This window comes from Octopus bimaculoides, chromosome 5 (assembly GCF_046866305.1).
Source record: "Octopus bimaculoides isolate indiv1 chromosome 5, ASM4686630v1, whole genome shotgun sequence".
NCBI classification, from domain to species: Eukaryota; Metazoa; Mollusca; class Cephalopoda; order Octopoda; family Octopodidae; genus Octopus; species Octopus bimaculoides.
This window is the reverse complement of record NC_142932.1, coordinates 68,844,695-68,870,058: the sequence shown is the minus strand read 5'-3', so window position 1 is coordinate 68,870,058 and position 25,364 is coordinate 68,844,695. Positions and strand designations below refer to the sequence as shown.

The window sequence follows — 25,364 nt, the reverse complement described above, 5'->3', positions numbered from 1 at the left end:
AAGTTCATTAATAACACAGAGTAAAATAGTTTCAGCCTAAAATGGAAACTGGGATAACGAATTTGTTTACCAGAGTCTTCTATTCTACAGCTGTGACACATATTTCACCTAAGTGTGAATTTTAAAAATATAAACATGCATAGCTCTGTGTTAAGAAGTTTTCCACCCAACCACAAGTGTCTGAGTTTAGTCCCACTACATGGCACTTTGGACAAGTGTCTTCACTCTAGCCTGAACTAAAACTTAGTGAGTAGATTTGGTAGGCAGAAACTGAAAGAAGCCTGACATATTTATGTATATATATAAGTGGAAAGAAGGGCAACAATGTTATTTGTCTATCTCCTTAACTCCTTGGAGATTTTAGGCAAAATTATACTAATGTGTCCATCTGTTTTAATTTAATTAAATTCTATGTTGTTGTGCAGCTGATGATTGCTCTGCATTTAAATTGATGTAATGGTTGCATTGTTCAATTAAATGGAGTTGCGTGAAACGATCGTACTGCATTACCTCTGGATATCCTTGTTTCTTATTTTGCTTTTAATCACCTTATTTTGAAATTGTATGGATAATACTATACTAAATTCTGGTGCCTCAATTTAAGTACCATATTCATCTGAATCTAAATTTTTGCTGAACTCATATATATATATATATATATATATATATATATATATATATATGCACAGGTGTGGCTGTGTGGTAACAAGTTTGCTTCCTGACCACATGGTCCCAGGTTTAGTCACATTGCATGGCACTTTGAGCAATAAACTTGTGCTGACCATAGCCATGTGAATGGATTTGTGTGTGTGTATGTATATATATACATGTATATGTGTGTATGTGTACCTTTATATCTGTGTTAATCCCCCCACCACCACTTAACAGCCAGTGTTGGCGTGTTTATGACCATCTAACTTAGCGATTTAGCAAAAGAGTCCAATAGAATAGTACCAGGCTTAAAGACATAACTACTGGGGTTGATTCATTTGATTATAATTCTTCAAAGTGATGCCCCTACATGGCCATAGTTTAACAACTGAAATAAGTAAAAGCTAAAACAAAAACACTGGATAAGATTTGCTGGCCACAGCTATTTTGCTGAACACCAAGTCATTATTGGTTGTTATATTTTGGAGGCTTCAGCCTAACAGAGGATGAAGAGCCCTCATCTGCATTGATGTTATTGGCTGAGAAACCCCGCATGAAACTGAATGAGAGGTAGAGATCCTTGTTGTTACAGTGTGGTGAAAAACATTTTATTTACAACCACCTTTAAAAGAACAAAATGAAAAATAGTGCCTGTATTACTTGAAAATAAGAATGGTAAGGGAGCTAGTACAGCTCTTTACCATTTGAGCCAACTCTGCTGCAGAACACTTGACAAATAATCAATATCAAAATGTTGATGGTAGAGACATACATCTAATCATTTAAACAAAAAATGTTGTAGATGGTGATTCTAGTTGTTTGTTGGAACTAATAATCAAACAAAGAGAGTACCACAAGTGCAGAAGAATATTTTGGCAAGCTTATCTTCTGGAGCTTTATTAACGGAACAATTAGTTGAAAGCTAATCAAATTTAAAACTAGACCACTTCTACAATATTCCATATTGGTGTGACTCTAAAATCAATTATTACATGAAAATGAAGTCTAGAATGAAGCACTCTTTAGTAATCAGTATATTAAAAAAAAGAAAAAAATCCATTTGCCTTGAATTTATGGGATCTATAATTCATCATAGTCACAAGATGGTTTATATATAGATATATATGTTTTTTTACATCAATTCAGTGCTTGACCGGAACTTTTTTCAATGACCCTAAAAGGCTCGGTGGGATTTGAACTCAGAATGTACAGGCAGGTGAAATACTAAGCATTTTATCTGGCACAATAACAATTCTGCTAGTTCATTACCTAAATAATAATAAGAGTAATAATCCTTTCTACTATAGCACAAAGCCTGAAATTTTGGGGGAGAGGTTAAGTCAATTACATTGACCCCAGTACTCAACTGGTACTTAATTTATCGACCTCAAAAGGATGAAAGGCAAAGTTGACCTTGGCGGAATTTGAACTCAGAATGTAGCAGCTGACAAAATACTGCTAAGCATTTCATCCAGTGTACTAATTATTCAGTCAGCTCACCACCTTAATAATAATAATAATAATAAAGATAATAATAATTGAGTACAAAAATTATGGAAATATTCGTGGAGACTAACTGAACTCACAATAAAAGTCATTGATAATGTGCAGTGACTTTAGGGTTAAAGTTTGCAAAAAAGTTGAATGTGGAAATGTCATTAAGATGTGTTTCTTGCTTGGCACCATTTTCCTTAATTAAGCAAAATAGACTATTTGTCTCAACCAACTAAAAAGTTCAGATAAATTATACCTAATTAATGGAAAATATATAACATTCATCTCGTGATTGCTGTACATCAGTTTTAAAGTGTCTTCGTGATGTTTCTTATCATAATCATCATTTAATGTCAGTTTTTCATGCTGGTTTGGGTTGAGGATCTGGTGAAGCAGAGGACTGCACCATGTACCAAAGCCTGCTTTGGCATGGTTTCTATAGTTGGATGTCCTTCCTAACACCAAGTACTTCACATAGTGTACTGGGTGCTTTTCACATGGCACTGGTATAAGTAAGGAAAACCAAATAATTCACAAGACAAGACCCTCTCAAATAAGAATGGGAAAAAGTATTGAGGAAGATAGCTTTATGCTCAGTGTTGAGATATTAATCATTTAGCATTTAAACCAGCCATATCCAGCCAAAATATTCTACCTGTTTTATGTCCAAACTAACTAGATCTAGCCTCTGACACCAACCTTACGATATCATTCTCGAAATGAACAGTTACCTCATCAAAATCTCAAAACTACAAGACAATGCTGAATTAATTCAAAACAATGAGAATGAATAAGTATTACATTTGACAGAATAATGTGAATGCTAAAGGGTTAAAGTATGGCAGAGGGACAGGAACAGGTGTCTTGCTGTAGTTGAGATATATGTTTACTCCATCTGGAAATGAGAATAGAGGTGAAGATGTGTCAAGGTGTAGCCTCAAGTTACAGAAAAGTGAATGGGTAGGCAAGTTTGCAAGTCGGTTTCAACTATAAGTATTCAGTTGTTTAATCAACTGCACTATATATTCCTTGCATCAGTATAAAAGTGGTTGAGTATTCCACTGACACATGTGTCCATAATATAATTCTCAAGCAAAATCAATGTGACACAGTACATAAGGCTGGACCTTTGAATTACAAGTACAGTTCATTTGAAGGGCCTCCTCACAGCCTCCATCTGCCCAGTTTCCCTCACAAGCCTTGGGTTAACCCAAGAAATTTTATAAGATGTCAATCAGTGAGATAGAACCCAAAAGCTCATGACTGCAAAGCAAACCATTTAACCACTCAGCTAGAATGTGTTTTCTTTATAAATGTCTGACCTTGTAGCAATATAAAAACAAGAATCAACATTATTATAATTTACTCTATTAGCTTTAAACATTAATATTCTAAAATGTATTTTAATAAAATGTGTTTCTAAAGTGTTTGATTTATTGAAATACATTAATTGATTGTGTTTGATTTGAGTCAATCAGGTATTGATATATTCCAGTGATATTAGCTTTTGATTGTTAGAATAAAAAAAAAATTATTGTAAATGTTAAATAACAAAATATGAATGTCAATAATATTGTTTAGTAGAATATTTTTTTAAATGGTTTAGCAAGAGGAGCATCCATAATACTTTCCAGGATCTCTGTGACTGTTGGGAGGAAGAGCATAAATTTTAAAGATGTTAAATAATATGACATAACTAACGACATAGCTGGAATGTGTCAGGATAACTATTATGGTTCATGAGGGGATGCTGAAAACTTCCTGGTTTTCAGGGTATCACAAAAGGCCTGGTTGTGGGCCCAAACTCCCGAATTCTTTTACAGAGCTTAGAAAAACTGAAGGACTGCTGTAATAAGTGTGTGAATCTGAGAGGAAAATATGTTGAACAAAATCGTAATTAACTGATCCTCCTGTATTTTCTTTTACCCAAAGCCAAAAACTTTTCAGCACCCCCTCACAACTACCAAAACAACCAATATGACGCATAACTATTAGAACATAACTAATGTGACATAACTTATGACATAGCTGTGACATATCAGCTATGATATAACTATCTTGACAATTAATATGACTTTGCTATGATATAACTATTAAGATGCATCTATAATATCATAACTATCATAACACAATAAATATAACATAACTATGAAATACAGCTATGTATATACAGACACAACTACAGAGAAAGGGAATGGGAAAGAGAGTGAAAGGAGTGCTGCATTTCTTTATTACTATTGCTTTTATGAAGGCAGAAAGCACATTAAACCAAATGTTTCATCAATCTTTGCATTTCAAGTACCAATTCCATTAAGGTCATCTGTGCCTTTCATTCTTTTGGAGTTGATAAAATAAGTAACAATTGAGCATTGCAGTTTATGTAATCAACTGCCCTACTCCCTGCAAATTTCAGGCCTTGTGCCTATAGTAGGGATAATTATTATTATCAACATGGCAAAGATGGTGAGCTAGCAGAATCATTAGCAAGCTGGGCATAATGCTTAGTGACATTTCTTTTGATTTTATATCCTGAGTTCAAATTCTGTTGAGGTCAGCTTTACCTTTCGTCTTTCCAGGGTCAATAAAATAAGTACCAGTTGAGCACCAGGGTCAATATTATCAACTAGTAGAAAGGATTATTGTTAAGGTGGCAAGCTAATTAAATCATTAGAGTATTAGAAAAAATGCCTCGTGGTATTTTTTCAAGCTTTTCATACTTTAAATTCAAATTCATCCCTCAAAAAATACTGGTCTTGTGCTTAAATTTAGAAAGAATTATTATTACTTAAAGCTAGAACAAACTTGTATCCGTAGTTTAGCAATGGTAATAGAAAAACACAAAATTTTAAACAGAAAATAATAGGCCTGCTTTATTTATGCATGTGTGGATGTGCGAAAATGTGTCTTTCTAAATATCCATCTCAAATTCCTTCTTGGCTGGGATTAGTCTCTTGTTAGTTGTTGTTGTTGCTGCTTAGCCCTAGGACAGCTCTGATCAAGTAACCCTATGATCAAAGGTATTTCACCCTTGACGATTCTATCTTTATTTTTCAGGTTTTATTTAAGTAAATTTCCTTTTCAATATTACATTGGATTTTTTGTGGCAAGCTGACAAAGTCATTAGCACACTGGGCAAAATGCTTAGTGGTATTTCATCCATCTTTACATTTTGTTGAGGTTGACTTTGCTTTTGTCCTTTTGAGTTCAATAATATAAGTACCGGTTGAGCACTGGAGTCACTGTAATCAACTTAACCCTTGCTCCAAACTTGCTGACCTTGTACCAAAATTTAAAACCAATATTACTATAGATTTTAACAATGAAATTCTTGTAATGATGGGGAATGTAGCTGCTACTTCTTGCATATTGGGCGACAACAGTACAGATACCCATACACTCTTCTATCTTAAAAAGACAATGTAATCTTAGATTCACTCAATGGCAAAACAGTTTTTGGCTAAAGTTTCTCTAATCAAAAACTGGGAACTAAATATCAACAACAAACTAATAACACTTAAAAGACCCAAGAATGACTGAGAGCATCTCTCTGTGATCTAAGTATTTATTCCCTACAGCACAGTGGACTTGCATATCTTTGGAGAACAACTGGATATTCCCAGAGAAAGCACGCATATTCTTTAGACAATCTATTTCTGCTATTTAACCATTAATTAAACTATTATAAGTAATTACAGATATGTAGTTGATAATCATAATCATTTCATTTGTCAAACTAAAAGATCAATGCTTTAAAAAAATGCATATAATTGTTTAAATCGGTGTGTCCATCCTTCTACATATTTTATCAATATATAAGAACATGTAACATACAGCTAGCCTAATGAGATTTTAACTCTAAAATAAGAATGAATGAATGTCATTGCAAAATCTGTATGTATGTATGTATGTATGTATGTATGTATGCATATGTATATACATATGTGTGTGTGTCTGCATACGTATGTATATATTTTTATATATATATTTATGCATGCATGAATATATATGCATGTATGTATGTATGTGTGTATACATATATATACACATGTGTGTATATAAATATATATACATATATATATATATATATATATATATATATATATATATATATATACATATACATATACATATATGTATGTATATACATATATATGAATGCATGTATGTACATATGTATGTATCTATGGATAAGGTTATTTCTTTTACTTACCTGCACCAGTAACAGCTAAAGTTAAAACCAAACATGTAATAATTCTGTCAAGCATTGTCAGCCGTAATTCAAGTTCCACTGTCTTTCCAGTTTGACTTTAGTTTTGCTTATCTTCAGTTTATGTTTGCACAACGAAACTTGTACTTAACACAACCAAAACAACTCAACCTATCCTATTATTTCCATAATTATCATTCCACAACAAGCCCAATTTTCTCCCTACGACATCCACCAACAGGAAATTTGAATCACTTTCTGAAGTAGTCACTATCATAGATCTTTGTTGACAGAAGGTTCAAACAATATAATATCCTCAACTTGAACATTTAATCGCTCTGGTGTGTCTGCAATAAAATAATATTCTAACAAATGCAGACAAACAAACATTAAAATAATGGTGTTGGAAGAGTAACAAGCAATGATAAAACTTCAGTATATTCCTTCTTGACAATGAAGGATATCCCTATGTAGTGGACTGACCTGCTAAAAATAGTAGACAAATCTCCTTCACGTCTTTAAAAAGTTGTGTGGTAAGAAGTTTGCTTCCCAACCACATGGTTCCAAGTTCAGTCTTACTGTGTGGTACCTTGGGCAAGGGTCTTCTACTGTAGCCTTGAGATGACCAAAGACTTGTGAGTGGATTTGGTAGAAGGAAACTGAAAGAAGCCCATTGCATGTGTGTTTGTGTGTGTGTGTGCGTGCGTATGTGTGTGTGTGTGTGTGTGAGTACATATGTGTCCTTGTGTATGTGTTTGTCTCCCACCACTGCTTGACAACCAGTGTTGGTGTGTTTATGTCCCCATAACTTAACAGTTCGGCGAGAGTGACCAATAGAATAAGTACTATGCTTTAAAAAAAGGAAGTACTGGGGTCAATTCATTTAGCTAAGAATTCTTCAGGGAAATGCCCCAGTCTAATGACTGAAACAAGTAAAAAGTAAAAAATATCAAGCTAACTGAATTCATAGTTGTGGCCAATGCTGATGTGACATAGCTGGCACCCATGCCGGTGGCAGATTAGAACCACCCATTACACTCTTGGAGTGGTTGGCATTAGGAAGGGCATTCAACCATAGAAACCATACCAAATCAGACTGGAACCTGGTGCAGCTCTCTGGCTTACCAATCAGACCATCTAACTCATGTCAGCATGGAAAGCATACATTAAATGATGATGAAGAAGATGATGATGATGATGCAGCTAAAATAAATAAATAAATAAAATGGAATGGTCACAGGTATGGAATTGACAAAATTATTAAAGCATCAGGCAGAGTGGCTGTAGTTTTTACTTACAATCTTTTACATTCTGAGCTCAAATCTCACTGAGGGCAGCTTTGCTTTCTATCCTTCTAGAGGTCAATTAAAGTAAAGAATTAGTCAAATACTGGAGTAGATTATACCAATAACATATTGTAGATATGGAGAGAATTATAATAGAAGAGCCTGAAATGCTGTTGATCACAGATTTTTTTCTGGATCAGAGCTCACTTAGGTCTAAACAACAATAAGAAATTCTTTTTAATAAATTAATATATTCTACTGGCTATATACTTTTTTTTACTTTGTTTTCATATTCTACACTTATATATTTCTAGCAGAAATACCAGGCGTTGCCCGTGTTACATGCAATTGAAGAATTAGACTTTTCTGTTATATTTTCTCTAATGAACTGGAATTTCATCAAAATTTCAGATGAGGGTTCTTTCCCTCATTACACACCCTAAAAAAATATCTAATCATGACACATGTATCCCATACTACTGATCTTTATGACCAAATTCCAAAATTCCAGTCTTATGGAACCTGTTAAAAGGATTTTGCTCCTGAAAAATGAAGATCATGGAGCTCTGAAATGTGGGAGTTAAGGCCCCTATTGGAGGTGGGTGTCTTAATGTCAACCAGAGATGTTGAATTGTTGAGAATCTTTTTAACTTGGGTCTTATATCTATTGTTTGAATTTCTTTGAAATAGGAAATATATGTATGTTCACTGGGTTTGTAAAAGAGAGCAAAGCTACAGGAAACCAAAAGACGAATGATCACAATAAGCAGTCAGCTACCCTACCCTAGTTGTAACCACTCCCCAATGTAGAATTCCTCACCATACAGGTGAGAGGCACAGCCATAAGATGAAGGGCGTGACCTGACTCAAACATTAACAACTGTGTGACATGAGGGCTAAGAGGAAATGAAAGTGTCGCCTCTGGAGTTTGCAAATGACCACTATACTGAAAGGTAACTGGACAGAATAAATTTACAATCTATAAATGTCTTTGAATAACCAGTCACTCATCTGGGAAGGCCTTGGAATCAATGTTACCATCTGGGGACTATGTTTGACCCAGTTATAATAAAAAGACTCAAAGGAGGTCTGCAACCAAATAACTTTACTGAACACTTTGCAACTGAATCAGTGGAGGCAAAGATGCCTCTCATTTACTTGACAATTTATACTCCACATTGCAGAAATCACAATGTAAGTATATCTCAAAGCCAACTCTTACACTGTTGTACCATTGAATTACAAATAATGCTCATCTTTTATGCTTGGGTGACCCTACAGCTTCCAAGAGTACAACTAAATTCATCTTTGCTTAGATAAAATGACTAAATTGTGGGTGTTAAGTCCCCATGAAGATGAAATTTTAGACATATTACTTCATTCATGTCTAATATCTATGGTTAAAATTTCATCAACAGCAAAAATATATAAATTTTCATTGGGGTTATGGCCCTTATGCATAGAATATAATTTCCAAATTTCATAAAGATCCATTTAGTACTTTTGACATAGTTTTGGATAATAAAATATGACTAAAATTTGAGAGTTAAGGCCCCCATTAGGGGGTCTTAGAAACCTGATGAGAAGTGGAAACTTTGAGAATACTTGTTGATGTGTGTCAATTACCCATGGTTGAAATTTCATCAACATTAAAAATTTATGAATTTTCATGGGGGTTCTGCCCCCTTTTAAGCCATCTGAAATTCAAAGCAAACATACTGTATTATACCTGCCCTTATGCATTGAATGTAAGTTCCAAACATCATAAGGACTGGTCCATGAAATTGTATGAAACACACAGCATTACCCTTCTCCTTCTCATTAGGATCGGTGCAGTAGTTTTTGAATGTATAAATAACACACGAACACACATAAAGACATTGACTTTTATATAATAGTAGCAGTATAGCCCGGCTTTGCCCAGGATTAAATTGGGATTATTAAGCTAATCAAGTTCTTTATTTCAAACCAAACTAAGTAACATTGACGTCAAATTTGGGCAGAATCAGTGTCGCGATGGGAGTGGATGGGTTGGGAGTTTAATAGGCAGAGGTGATCCGGTTACACATGCCAGTCCTTTGAAAACACCACTGCCATCATCTAACCCTTCTTTGCCCATGGGCTGGGAACCCTTCCAGCAAGGAAAATAGAATGCCCAAAAGGGCTCCCGATTCTCTGTGTCAGAAGCAGTTATGTTCAGATCACAACTAAGTCTTAAGTATATGTGTATATATATATATATATAAATATATAGTTTTAGGGAAAAGAACCAAGGTTCATGTATTTCTGTATACTATTCCTTCTTTATGTATATGAGTGTATGAGTGTATTTTTATATATATGTATGTTTATGTAGGTACATGCGTGTATGTGTATATATATGTTTATGTATATGTATGCATGTGAGTGTGTGTGATTTAGTCTATGTGTTATTATGTATATATATATGTGTGTATTTATGTATATATGTGTATGTATGTATTTATTTATGTATATGTATATATGAGTGTTTATGTGTATATGTGTGTGTATGTTGTGTGTATATACTCTTTACTCTCTTTTACTTGTTTCAGTCTTTTGACTGTGGCCATGCTGGAGCACCACCTTTTTAGTCGAGCAAATCGACCCCAGGACTTATTCTTTAGAAGCCTAGTACTTATTCTATCGATCTCTTTTGCCGAACCGCTAAGTTACGGGGACATAAACACACCAGCATCGGTTGTCAAGCGATGTTGGGGAGACAAATACACACATACAAACATATACACACACATACATATATATATATATACATATATACGATGGGCTTCTTTCAGTTTCCGTCTACCAAATCCACTCACAAGGCTTTGGTCGGCCCGAGGCTATAGTAGAAGACACTTGCCCAAGATGCCGCGCAGTGGGACTGAACCCGGGACCATGTGGTTGGTAAGCTAGCTACTTACCACACAGTCACTCCTACGCCTATATGTATATATATGTATATTCTTGTGTATATTTGTATGTATATATGTTTATGTTTTATATATATGTATGTATATTTGTATATGTATGTAAATATGTGGGTATATATATATATATATATATATATATATATATATATATATGTATGTATGAGGGCGTGTGTTGGTGTGTATTTGTTTATACTATTCCTTCTTTACTAATTCTAGTAGTTATATTTTATTTTTATTGGTAGGTTAATATTTTAGTGAGTTTAAGGATTTATATTGTAATGACACTACGATTTTTATAAGATTAAATCAATAGTAGTATTTTAGTTTATTTCATAATATTATTTAATTTACGACTCTTAGTCTTATTATTAATTTATTATATATTAGAATTTAAAATTCATTAATATGTTTTATAAGATAGCTGGGTGGGGGGGTTATGTTGTTATTTATATAAAGTTTAAATCTTTCATTCATTATTTTAAGTATTATTCTTTCATTCATGTTTTCATATTCTATTCTCTATTTTAACGTAGTATTTTCGCACGACGTCTTGCTAAGAAACGCTATAGGTATTAGTTAATGTCTAAGTTTCAGTTTGAATTACGAAAACATAAGGATAAGTACTGTTTTTACTTTGCTAAACGATTTTACTACTGTTTTAAAATAATATGTATTCTTGTATTTTATATTATTCATTTGGTTTTTTTAAAGATTATTTTTAATAGAGAACTTATTTAATAATAAATTATTTAGAAGTAAGAGTATCATTTCAACATAATATAAGACTTCGATTTCATTAGGGTTGAAATATTTTCGATTATTTTCGATTAATACTATTTGATAAATAACTAGTCTTTATTGTTTATAATATCGTCAAAAGTTTTTTTTTTCATTAAAACTTAGGCTATATAAAGTTTAATCTTTCATTCATAATAATTTTTTCATTCATATTTTTATTTTTATTCCTACGTTTGTAGAAATAAGTATTATTGTATTTTTTTTATTATTCAATTGATTTTTAATAATTAAATAAACGTTTTTAGTCTTAAATTGTCTAGCTTTAACTATTGAACCGGTTAAATATGTACTAATATTATCTTTATTATTATTTTAACCTTAAACTTCGTTCGAATTGCATTTAAAACGATAATAATTTATTTAAGCTGGTTTTTGTATATAATATACATGTTAGAATATATTATAATGGATATAGGGATGATTATGGAATGTTTATTATTTTGATATTTTTAATAATATTTTTCTATCTTTATACAAAAAGTATTATATATAAATTCATTTGGTACTTATTGTTGGTTGATATATACATTTATTTATTATTATTATTGTTGTATTTTGACCTGACGATTAGCTGTATTTTTGAATAGAATTGATTTTCGATAATTTTAATCTATTTAAATTTCCTTTCTATTTGAAAATTAGTTATGAAACACGTGTAGTCATTTTATTATCTTTATCTTATGATATTTACTTTGTATCATATTATACTCATTTATTGTGCTTTTAATCATTAATTTTTCTATATGTGACAGTGGATTTTCATCGATGAGTTCATGAACCTTGGTTCTTTTCCCTAAAACTATATATTTATATATATTTTACTCTGTAAAACTTAATTTAATTTCAATTTTTTATAAATTGATTTTAATTGAGTTTTTACCTGTAATTTTGGATTTTGTCCCTAATATTATTATTATATATATATATATATATATATATATATATATATATATATATGGGCAACACACACACACACGCACGTACGTACACCAATTGCATACATATTTTTTGTACGCATACATGTTCGTACGTGTGTGTGTTGCACGTATATCAACAAAACACTTTTTTCCTCGATAGAAAAAAAAACAACAAAGGCCTTAAAAACTTGCTCGTCACTAGAAGGGGACTTCACTCCCATTGTAAACAATGGTGGATTTCTCCAACTTGAAAATTGTTAAAAGTTATGGTTGAAAATCGATTTTTACAGTTATATGCGGGTGCCTCTGAGAGAAAAAGTTGACGAAAATGCAGATAGGGTCATGATGAATGTCCTCCTAAAATTGGAGCGACATGCGTGCTAATTTGTGGACGTGCATAAATTACATTCCCGTACACACACACACATTTTGCCTTTTATATATATATATACGGATATATGAATATGCACATATACATACATGTATATGTGCGTGTGTGTGTATGTATTATATATATATATACATATATATACACACACATACAAAAAGATAGATTGACAGATACAACTGAGTGGGCAAACAAAAATATGAGACACTGCCTAATGCTTTTTTTTATATTTTGGTAAGCCTGGTACTTATTCTATCAGTTTCTTCTTGTGAAACCAGTAAATTATGGGGATGCAAATAAATGAACAGCAGTTGTGAAGCAGTGATGAAAGAGAAACATAGAAACAAAGACACATACATACATTTACATATATACATACATATATATACGATTGATTTCTTTCAGTTTCTGTCTACAAAATCCACTCACAAGGCTTTGGTTGGTTTGAGGCTATAGCAGAAGACACATGCCAAGTCACCAGACAGTGGGACTGAACCCAGGACCATGTGTTTTGGAACCAATTTACTTAGCTCACAGCACACCTGCACCTATGTGTGTGTGTGTGTTGGTATGAGTGTATATATGTATGCATGTATATATGTGTATATATTACATGTACATCTATATATATACATCTACACATATACATGTATACATATACATCTATACATATACACATACATGTATACATATACATCTATATATATACATGTATATATACATCTCTCTTTCTCTCTCTATATATATATGTATATATATACATCTATATATATACATTTGTGCAGATGCATATATATATATATATATATATATATATATATATATATATATATATATATATATATATATATATATATATATATATATATATATTTCAAAATAAGCAACAAGGATATCCAAAGTTAATGCAGTACGAGCGTTTCATGCGACTCCATTTATTTAAACAATGTGAACATTACATCAAATGTAAAATGCAGAGCAATCCTCAGCTGCACAAAGATATAGAAATTTACTGAAATTTCATTTCAACAGGACATATTTTTGTAACTACATTTAAACTCTCCAAGTAGAAAGGAAGAATACAAAAAAACACATTTTGACTTAGCCAGACCATACACGCTGTATAGATATATAGATATGTATATATACATAATATATGCCTATATATATGTGAGATAATAGTTTCACTTTAATAGTTTTGAGTATTAAAGTGAAACTGTTAAAGTGAAAATATCTGATATTACAATAGAGAGATGTTATTGTTTCACTTTTGACACATAATACTGCAATAGTGGAGGAGATATTATATTGTTCTGGGCTCGCACTAGGCAAGAAGTTAAAAATATTTTTGGCCTAAGACACTACATGGACCCTAAGTAAGGCATGTGTAAAATTTGAATGAAATTGGTTGTGTTGTTCTCAAGTTTTAGGGATTCACACAGACACACAGACAGACACGCAGACAGACACACAGACACACATTCTCATCTTTATATATATAGATTAGCAATATTCATTTCATTTGCCAAACTCAGAGATCAATGCTTGTAGTAAAAATAACTAATTGTTTAAATCAATCTGTAGCAATCTTGACATATAGTTTATTGACACTAAGATCCATGAAACAACCAACCACAGTGAAATTTGAACCTCATGACAAGGAAAATAAATGTTATTACAATAATAACATTGGCGGAGTATCTTACAAGAGAATATATCAAATATTTGACCAGAAAATGCTTGAATTATTAAAATCTAGTGGTATTAGTAGGGTTACAAACATACTATAGTACTGGTAGTTAGGTTAGATACTACAGAATAGGAAGGACCACTAGTTAGGGTACCCCCCACCCCACCCGCAGCATAGACTTGTTATTAGTGACTTTAGACTCAAGGCCAGAGGGATGCCAAAAAGCAGACCAATCTGGAAAAGAAGGACTTGGCAGCTTAAACCCTTCACATGGTCAGAGATTTAGGGATATCCTTACTGAGAAATTTCATGTTAGGGAGGTGCTGTTGGGAATTCCTGTGAAACAGCTTGCTGAGTGCCACAGACCAAATCTGGGGCTGGTGCAAAATCCCTTCCAGACCTAGGATAACATGGTGGTGAAACAATACTGTAGACTGGGCTGTTAGAGCAAGGAAACAGGTTTGGAAGGTCTGGAAGAGTGGGGTTAGTAGGAGAATGTATCAGATAGACAAAAGGGAAGCTAGGAGACAGGTATATATAGCCAAGGTATAGCAGAAAAGAAGTTTGCCAATGTTCAGCGATGTAAGGATCAAAGAACTGAAGTGTTTTGGATTGCAAGACAGTGTGTGAGAGAAAACTGTGATGTCATAGGAGAGAAATGTGTCCGCATGGATGATGGTGCCTTTGCGTTTAATGATTCTGCAAAGAGATACCATTATGAAAGCCTGCTGAATGTGAAGAATGAATGGAAGGAGAAGAGTCTGCCAAAGGTTAACCCAATTGAGGGACTAGCTACCCAAATTAACAGTACCCTGGTAGATAAAGCAATTAAGGATAAGAAGGCAGGGAAAGCACCTGGCCCATCAGGAATCACTGCTGAGATGCTTGAAATATCGGGTGGTGTGGGTTATGGTTTTGTCACCCACATCATAAATCAGGCAGTACATGAAGGAGTCATACCCAATGACTGGTGTAGCAGCACCATAGTCAACTGCTACAATGGTAAAGGTGATGCTTTAGATAGAAATAACTACAGGAGTATCAAATTATTGGATCAAGTGATGAAAGTTACAGAGAGGGTCATAGCCACAGGGAGAGAGTTAGCCTAGATGAGATGCAGTTTGGTTTTGTGCCAGGCAGAAACACCACTGATGCTATATTTCTGGTAAGGCAGCTGCAGGAGAAATATCTAGACAAAGATAAATCTCTGTACTTGGCTTTTGTTGACTTGGAGAAAGCCTTTGACAGAGTCCCCTGATCCCTTATCTGGTGGTGAATGCAGAAACTGGGGATAGATGAGTGGTTGGTAAGAGCTGTACAAGCCCTGTACAGGGATGCTCTCAGTAAGGTGAGGATTGGCAACGAGTATGGTGAAAAATTCCAAGTAGAAGTAGGGGTTCACCAAGGATCAGTCCTCGGCCCCCTCTAATTCATTTTAGTCCTCCAGGCAATAACAGAGGGAGCTCCGCTATGCTGATGACCTTGCTCTAATAGCCGAGTCACTGCCAGAACTAGAGATGAAGTTTAGAGCGTGGAAGCAAGGTCGAGAATCAAAGGGCCTTAGGGTCAACTTAGCAAAAACCAAAGTCTTAGTAAGTAGGAAGGCTGTCAAACCACAGATCCTTTCAGGTAGATGACCCTGCTCGATCTGTAGAAACGGCATGGGTAGAAACTCCCTATGATATACCCAGTGTAACCTATGGTCACATAAAAGGTGCAGCAGTATCAAAAGAAGGTTAACCAGGAAGATAGTATTTGTGGGTGGCAGATGCACAAGGGCAATAAACACTGGAGATGTACAGAAAACAGATTCCATCACATGCCAGGGGAAGTAACTAGGAGTAGTTAATAGCTTCTGCTACCTAGGCAACCGAGTCTGTAGTGTGAGTGGTTGCTCTGAGAGTGTAGCAGCTAGAATAAGAGCATCCTGGGCAAAGTTCAGAGAGCTCCTAATATCTAATCATAATGCAACTAAAGACCTCTCGCTCAGGATGAACGGTAGTCTGTATGATGCATGTGTGCAAACTGCCATGCTACACAGCAGTGAAACATGAGCCACGACTGCTAAGGACATGCGTAGGCTTGAAAGAAATGAAGCTAGTATTATCCACTTGATGTGTAATGTCAATGTGCTTACACAACAGAGTGTAAATGACCTGAGAGAAAAGTTGAGCATCAAATATGGTGTGCAAGAGAGACAGCTGTGCTGGTATGATCATGTGTTACATATGGATGAGGACAGCTGTGTGATAAAGTGCCACTCCCTAACTGTGGAAGGAACCTGTAGAAGAGGTAGACCCAGGAAAACATGGGATGAGGTGGTGAAGCATGACCCTCAAACATTGGGCCTCGTAGAGGCAATGACAGGAGACTGAGACTTTTGGAGATATGCTGTGATTGAGAAAACCCAGCAATTAAAGTGAGATTGCAGACATGCATGTCCAGCCCAGTTAAGAGTGCCCCTGATGCGTTAGGCAATATGATATGCTTAAGAAGACCTGTTGAGTCAAGTAAAACCAATATCATAGCTGTGGCCAGTGCCCCCTGATTTGCTCCCATGCTGGTGGCATGTAAAAAGCATCATCCGAGCATGGTCGATGCCAGGTCCACCTGACTGGCTCCTGTGCTGGTGGCACGTAAAAAGCTCTGAACGTGGCTGATGCCAGTGCCCTCTGACTGGCTCCCATGCTAGTGGCATGTAAAAAGCACCATCTGAACGTGGCCGATGCCAATAACCCTTAACTGGCCCCTGTGCCGGTGGCATGTAAAAAGCACTATCTGAACATGATCAATGCCAGGTCCACCTGACTGACTCCTGTGCTGGTGGCATGTAGAAATCACCTACTACACTCTCGGAGTGGTTGGCGTTAGGAAGGGCATCCAGCTTGGTTGGCGTTAGGAAGGGCATTGCCAGATCAGATTGGAGCCTGGTGCAGCCACTAGCACTCCAGACCTCAGTCAAACTGTCCAACCCATGCCAGCATGGAAAACAGACATTAAACGATGATGATGATGATGTTAAATTTCTATATCAGAAAATGAGATGACAAAGGAATAAATGATTATCTTCATTAGCTTACAGCTGTTTCTACCATCAGATGCAGCTGAGTGCCTGAGTAATACCTTATAGCTTCATTGGAACCTCAGCTATGGAACATTTGGGTTGGACAGTTTGACAGGACCTGACCAGCTGGAGAGCTGTCCAGACTCCAGTTGTCTGTTGTAGATTATATATTATAGTAATGTACTGGTAGCTGCATTAGATCCAGAAACTTTCGTTGAAAAACACACTGGTTGAACTACATACTGGCCAAAAGACAAATTTCTATATTAACAAATTAGTCACAAGGTATATTTCTTAAAAAAAAAACAATTATAGAAGAATAAATTGGTTGAAGAGAAAATTATGAGAAACATTATTTGAAGGTTGAATATTCCTGAAAATATATTTTTTAATGAAATTGGTAAAAGTAACAATAATTGTGATTCTAACACCCTAATGTAAATCCATGTTCACTCTAAACCTATGAATATTACACAAATGGCTCATAGATGTAAATAATTACAGCCAAGGTTGCTCTAGGTTTCTAGAAATAGATCACATACCACTGTCTTCAAAAGGATGAACTCATTGAATAATGTAGTCCTAGATATACCATGCCTAAAAAAAGAAAAGACAGAAGGGTGACAGTTAGCCTAGGGTTAAACAATTTAATTATTACCTAATGATATGCCATGTTTCTTCTGTAAGTCTGGGTTTGTGTGCTCTAATATGAGATCAAAAGGTTGGATGTTGAATCAAAGCTGGCTTGGTGTGACAGAGAGTAAGATGGTTAGGAAATGTGCAGGAAATATTTCTGGAGAGTTAAAAATTAGTGGGGGTATGGGTATACATACAATATGCTTACACATACAGAGAGCAAGACACATTCAGAAAGATACTCACAAAGGAAGATATATATACATATATATATATATATATATATATATATATATATATATATATATATACTGCATAAATAAAAATATTATGCAATTAGGAATATCCACAAACCAGGTTTCGGCTTTTGGGTATTTAACCCTGAGCCTCGTCAGTGTGGACCACCAGTTTAAATCTGTGACTGTCAGTGTTTGAATATTTCATTTATAAATTTTTATGCACCATGTGCTCTGTTTTTGGCGCAAAACAAAACCAGTTGCACAGTCAGAGTCTAACGTGACAGTCATGGATTTAAACTGGTGGTCCACACTGACGAGGCTCAGGGTTAAATACCCAAAAGCCGAAACCGGGTTTGTGGATATCCCTAATTGCATAATATTTTTATTTGTGCTGTTAAATGTTTAAATTCTTTCTGTTTTCCTCGCATACTGTTTTTCTCTGTTATATTGGTGCGCTACGGTGGATTAATTTAAGACTTAGCTCTTATTTCTAGCAGGTAGATGCTTATTAAGCATCATTACGCTTCGTGCAAATTTATAATTCATAGCTGTTTAAAGCTATTATAACTGCGTTCCACCCATGTCACTACTGGTGATATCATCAAATTTAGAATTTATCCACAGATGATATGAACAGTAGTGACATCTAACTTCAAATCTCAGTGTTTGAATGTTTCATTTTTATATATATATATATATATATGTATGTATATATATATATATATATATATATATATATATATATATATATATATATATATATATATAAGTTAGTTAGAGGATATATTAACCTCTTAAAGGGATGATTATATCCAAGAAAATATTGGTTCTATATCATGTCTTTGGGAAATGAAATTTCCCTAAATCAATAGGTATATATTAAGTATACAATCTTTATTAAATTAAGAGAAGAAAATGGAGAGTTAATGGTTAATATTTATTTATCAATAAATTGATAATCATTTCTTCCCACAGCTGTTTCCATTTATACAAATTTATGCACTAAATTTGCATTTATAAGTTATGAGCAAAATATCATCAGGGAAATGTTAGACATTAAAAAGTTACATGTTGACCCATCTATTCGTTCCGGCAGACTAAATATATGGAATTGTTTTATTTTTTATTTTTGTATGTGCATGAGGGTTAATGGAATAATTTTAATATAACAGAATAAAAATAAAAAATAAGATAAAATTTAAAAAAATAAAATAAACCCAAATTAAAGAAATAAAAATGGAATAATAATAAAATAAGGTAGAGTAGAATATATATGTATATAGGTACATATGTACATACATATATAAAATATACATAAATATATACATACACCCTTATATATATAAAGAAACTACATATAAACTTTTTATATTAATTCATGTTCATCAGTTGGGGTACATGGTGTACATGTGCTTAAGCATTTCAGGAAAATATCTAATCATAATGGTTTATCAGTGTATGCGTGTGTGCAGAATTATAGGGCGAATATAGACTCACAGTTATAATCAAACACACACACACACACACACAAACACACATACACACATATATATATATATATATACATATATATATACTTATATATACATATAAGTAAATGTTATAGGTTATACTTGATAATTGTAAGCACAAACAAAGGTTGCTTTAGAAGCGTTGAAACATATTGAAAGCTACAGGTATAATTTATTCTCAAATGCTTGATAATGCTAATACACTAGCATGAACAGGATAAGCTATCCATATATTGCAAAAAAATTATTTACTGGCCAGCCATGAGACTTGAACTCACACCTCTGTGATTGTGTATCAAGTGCTTTACCTTTAAGCTAAACTGCCCAGAAATCTGGTGCATTGCATCATCACAATTAGTGTTTATAGAAATAGTTACAAAACATATTCGATACATAATGATTAAGTTAATCTCTATAAATTAATTAATAATTATTATTAATTAATGTTTCAAATTTTTTTATCAGAATTTTAATTATTAATGTAATGTAATAAAGTTGAATATAGTATGTATTATAAGAGATATAATTGAAAATATTCAGTTGGGTATAGTTTATGGTCAAATTCTTCTAATAAATGGGTGCATATTGATTTCAATCTATTATATCAATAAGTCAAATAAACACTAATTGTGATTACATAATGCTCCAGATTTCTATCTATAGCTAATATAATACCCTTTTCTATATTTATACATAACTGAATAACATAGAATATTTCTCATATAATACACATTATATTTAGCCTATTATATTACGTTCATATAAACATTAAACAATAATTAATAATACTTAATACTTAATTAAGAGACGAAATAAATTCTTATATATTGAGAATATTCTGTAATTTTTCTATAAACACCAATTATGATGACATAATGCACCATACTTCTATCCATTGCTAATGTAAACAAATAATGTATATTCATCGTGCTCATTGTATGGGAAATATAAACCTATGCTTTATGTAAATGTCATTTATTGCAAATGAATTTGATCTAAGCATTAATTTAATTATACTGTAATATAAACACATGGTATTGAATTGAATGTTGTAATGCTTATGTATGTATGTGTGTATGTATGCCTTGTGCATGTACTTAAACACATGTATGTGTGTATCTGTGCATGTATATAGGTGCATGTATATAGGTGCATGTATATAGGTGCATGTATATAAATATGTGTGTGTGTGTGTGTGTGGTTTATTGCATCTCCTGCTCTCTCTGTCTTTCCCTGTACATCAGTTAAACAGGATGCCACTTGGCTGACTGGTTCGTGGAGCACCTCTGAGACATCAGAGCAATGACACCACAGTTTCATGTCATTTCCACTTTACTGATCATTCACCACAACATCTGTATTTGGATTATCTTTGCACAGAGACCACCTGGACTCCTGCCTTCACCATGAACAGGAATTAATCTTCTCTCTTCACTCCTTTGTGCCATATGGACTCAACTCACCTCCTCTCTTCATCTGACACCAACACCACACCACAAGGGGGGATTCTTTTGGTAAGAGATCAGAAAATATAGCTGTAGTTTGAGAGGTGCAATGCCTTTAGAGCAATGCTATGTATGAAGGTAGCTTTCATTGTTCGGATAGTGGGTGTTGCAAGAGTTGCAGTGCTGGGTATATGTTGTCCAGTTAGGGGAAGTAGGAGTTTCAACAAGTGTTGTAGGTTATGTTTTTTTCTATTTTTCCTGAACAACTGCAGCGTAGCTATGAGAGAACCACTTGGAGGACATGAATCACTGAGTTTACATTGTTTATGGGATGTAAAGGGACAGGTCTTAGATGTAGTCAGCAACAAACCCATTTCTGATAGGTCAGGAGTGAACCACATGTACTCTCAGGCATAATTGACAGAACTCTGATCAGTCAGCTAGCTTGAAGTGCTATAGGATCTGGGAGTGGATAACATTATGTAATATGTGGATATGTGTTGGCTGGTCTCAATGAAGGAGTGGTTGGACGACTTTATATATACAGATAATCATTGTCTGGTAGAGGGTGGATTTTGAGGTGAGATACTTGGAGTATCTGCATGTCAGTCAGAGATGAAGTAGTTGCTGTAGAAGAGTTGAGGATTGTGAAAGTCTCCAGGGATGAGTGTAAGAACCAAGAAGAGCTGTGAGCTTTTTTGATGTCATGGATAAGTGAAGTAGATGTCCTCAATGCAGAAATGTTGGGTGACTTGAGGAGCTAAGAGATAGGTAGATGAAAGGAAACAGAGTCAGAGTGACTGGAAGTCATTATTAATGAAATCCAAGTGAGGGAGGTGATTGACAAAGATAGTGAAGATTACATATGTGCAGACATCCCTGTCAGAATTAAATTTGAGAAGAGTGTAAAACCTGGACATGAGAGATGAATTATAGATAGGCATTGATAAATTTGTGTCTCAGAAAGAATAGTATGAATTTGTGTGTTAGTAAAAGGTGTTGCGTGAGATCTAAGTTGGAACAAAGTCTGTGGATGTTAGAAGAGAGGAGAGAAAATTGTCCAGTGGGTTTATTTTTTATTTTGATTTATTTTTCTCGCATCTTCAGAAAGTGTAAAGGGTGACAGTGCATCAAAAGGTAACCACCAATTGAAAATCAAGTGGGAATGCTTACAACTGAGTGAATTATATTAAAGGCACCCATGGGCCAGGTGATGGTGTTAAAACCTGTTGTACCACTGAGAAATAGGTAAGGCTCTTTATATCATACAAAACAGGAAGCAATATATCTGCAGATATGTAAAGGCACATGCATGCAGTGTAGTTGAGACTCCTGCTTCCCACCCACATGGTTTTTTGTTCAGTCCTACTGTGTGGCAAGTGGATTTGGTAGACAGAAACTGAGAGAAGCCCATCATGAGTGCATGTTGACATTGTGTAATAGATGTAAATGAGTGTCACTGTCATATTATAAGCAGTGTCATTTATTTCCAATGCTCTGCAAAAAGATGTCTGGCCATGGAGAAATATAACCTTACTTGGAAACAGGTAAGGGTTGGCAACAAGAAGGGCATCCAGCCATAGAAAATCTGCCTCAATAAATTCTGTCTGACCCATGCAAGCATGAAAGGTAACCATTAAAATGATGATGATTTCTTGCAAGAGCTATTGTTTTTACAATAATGTATATTTATTCAGCTTATTGAGGGTATGTTGAAGGCAGTTAGAGAGAAAGAGGTGTGGGGGGAGAGAGACAGAGTTATTGCCAGTCACTGGTTAATGTAAGCACTTTTACAGGTTTAAGGAAGAAAAAAAACCCAACAGATTTCACACAGAGAAACACAATTTCATAAATATGCAGAAACATATTTACACACAGAAACGTATGCAAATATGCACAAAAACATATACAAACACTTACAGATTTACACAAACACACAGAGTCATACACAAACACAATAAAACAAAAACAAAAACATACTTATTTCTACATATAAATGCACAAACACAGAGGAACACATTTCAAAAAAATCTTTTACACACACATAGCCATATTTACACATACACATAAACATACATGCACACATACACACACACAGAATTAGTATGAACAATTTTTCAACAACAGTAACATTATTACAAGTTCTTATGTCTTATATGTGAAGTTGAAAATCTAGTTTTAACGATTGAGCAAGACTATTGATGAATATCAGTGTATTGATTCTATGTAGTTCTCAATAACAATGTTACTTCATGATAATGAATGAGGGAGGGGGTGAAAAAGAGGAAGGGAGAAAGAATTGATGGTGGGGGGTAGTTGGGGAGCTATATAAATGTTGCTGCTGATGCAGAGCAGCAGCAACTGTTTTCCCCAGATTTCTGATTTCACCATCTCTAAACATAGATTTATTGATGATCAATGTAATATGTTTAGCCCTAGGTCAACTCTAATCAAGCAAATCTATGATTAAAGAAGACCCAGCTGTGACCATGTTATTACTGTTTAACCCTGGGTCAGCTTTCATCAAACAAACCTATGATCAAAGAGGTTCCAGTTACTTTACTGTCTTTTGCTTTCAGACAGTGTATCTTCTAAGACTATGTTATTCAATGTGTCCTTCCTTTAAGATGCAAAATGAGAGAGATTTGGCTGTTGTTTCTAGCTAACTGAATGACTACATAGAGGCTAGTTCATTGGTTCAGTTCTGGCATATTTAGAGTTGAGGTTACAATGACATAACCAAACATTATAGAAACCCTTAAAATACAACAAACATAATTTGTGTTTTCTAAATATCAATCAATCAACTTAATTTCAGTCATGTAAATTAAATTACAAGTCAATAAAAAATACTGATTTAAGCTTATTTAAATACATTGATAATTCTTGGTCATTATTATTCATCATTGGCTCATTAATGGCCATTGTAGTGTGTGTGTCAGTTTATATATATGTATGTGTGTGTATTATATATATATATATATATGTATGTATATATATATATATATATATACATATATATAGATATATATATACATACATATATATATATATATATATATATATATATATATATATATATATATATATATATATATGTATGTGTGTATGTATGTATGTATGTATGTATACACATTAACACACATATACTCCATATGAAGAGAGATGCTTAAAACATCAGTGAAATATATATCATGAAAATTAAAAGCTCCAATTGATAATAGATAATTAAACTCCAACACATTATAACATTGTAGTAAATCCAGTGAAAGATTGTGATCTATCTGTGAAAATTTATACTCTTCTGCTTCCTTTCCTCTATATGTGTGTGTGTGTGTGTGTGTGTGTGTGTGTGTGTCAGTGTGTGTGTGTATGTGCATGCGTGAGTGTGAGTGTATGTGTATGTGTGTGTGACACACAACTTTTGTAGTATGGCTGTACCTTCAATAACAGTTTCTGTTGCATTAGAAAATTATTTGTCAATTGTCCATTGTTGAGTACATATCGATGGTAGTGAACTAGTTTACTTTATTTTGTGTGCATTGAGTATCTGGCCAAGTGAGGACAGTAGGATTAAAACTGCACTGCAAAATCGCCATAATTGATGTGAATGTACCAACAGGAAACATGCGATATTGAGTGATATAATGTTTAACAAGAGCAGTTGCATGTTATTTGGTACAAGTTATATGTTTAACCTCTAGGCAGTAACAACTGCAGTTTATATGTGGAAGTTCAATGAATTCTCAGCTTGCATTTGCAAACACTTAACAATCTTCAAAGTGGACAGCATATATTGCCTAGAGCCTTTAGAAATAATTTGAGAACCTTTTATACTATAAAACTCCAGTTCCTTTCAAGAAAACAAAAAACTAAAACATAAAAACAAAATCAATTCTAAAGAAGATTTGGTTTATCATTGAGAAGACAAGAAATAGTTTTTACCAAACAGTAGTAACACCAGTGGTCAGGAAACAGTAGCTCACTTTTACATCAGCCATGTTTGTATACTGGAAAATAAAATTAAGCTTACCTGAATGTAATGATTATAGTACAGGTTGTTATTTTATAATGCCATGATTTATAT

At 33.8% G+C, this 25,364-nt stretch overlaps 1 protein-coding gene across 3 annotated transcripts in view; it reads right to left on the bottom strand.

Moving 5' to 3' along the window:
- LOC106872498 (uncharacterized) overlaps positions 1-25,364 on the bottom strand; it is a 192,192-nt gene that overhangs the window by 45,564 nt on the left and 121,264 nt on the right. Inside the window, exon 1 of one of the 3 annotated variants that reach the window (XM_089352393.1) lies at positions 6,356-6,572. The exons of the other annotated variants lie outside the window; for them this stretch is intronic. Within the exon in view, the coding sequence (XP_089208519.1) occupies positions 6,356-6,410 (55 nt within the window). The 5' untranslated portion in view covers positions 6,411-6,572. Of the gene's footprint in view, positions 1-6,355; positions 6,573-25,364 lie in introns of those variants that run through there. 3 annotated transcript variants of the gene reach the window in all.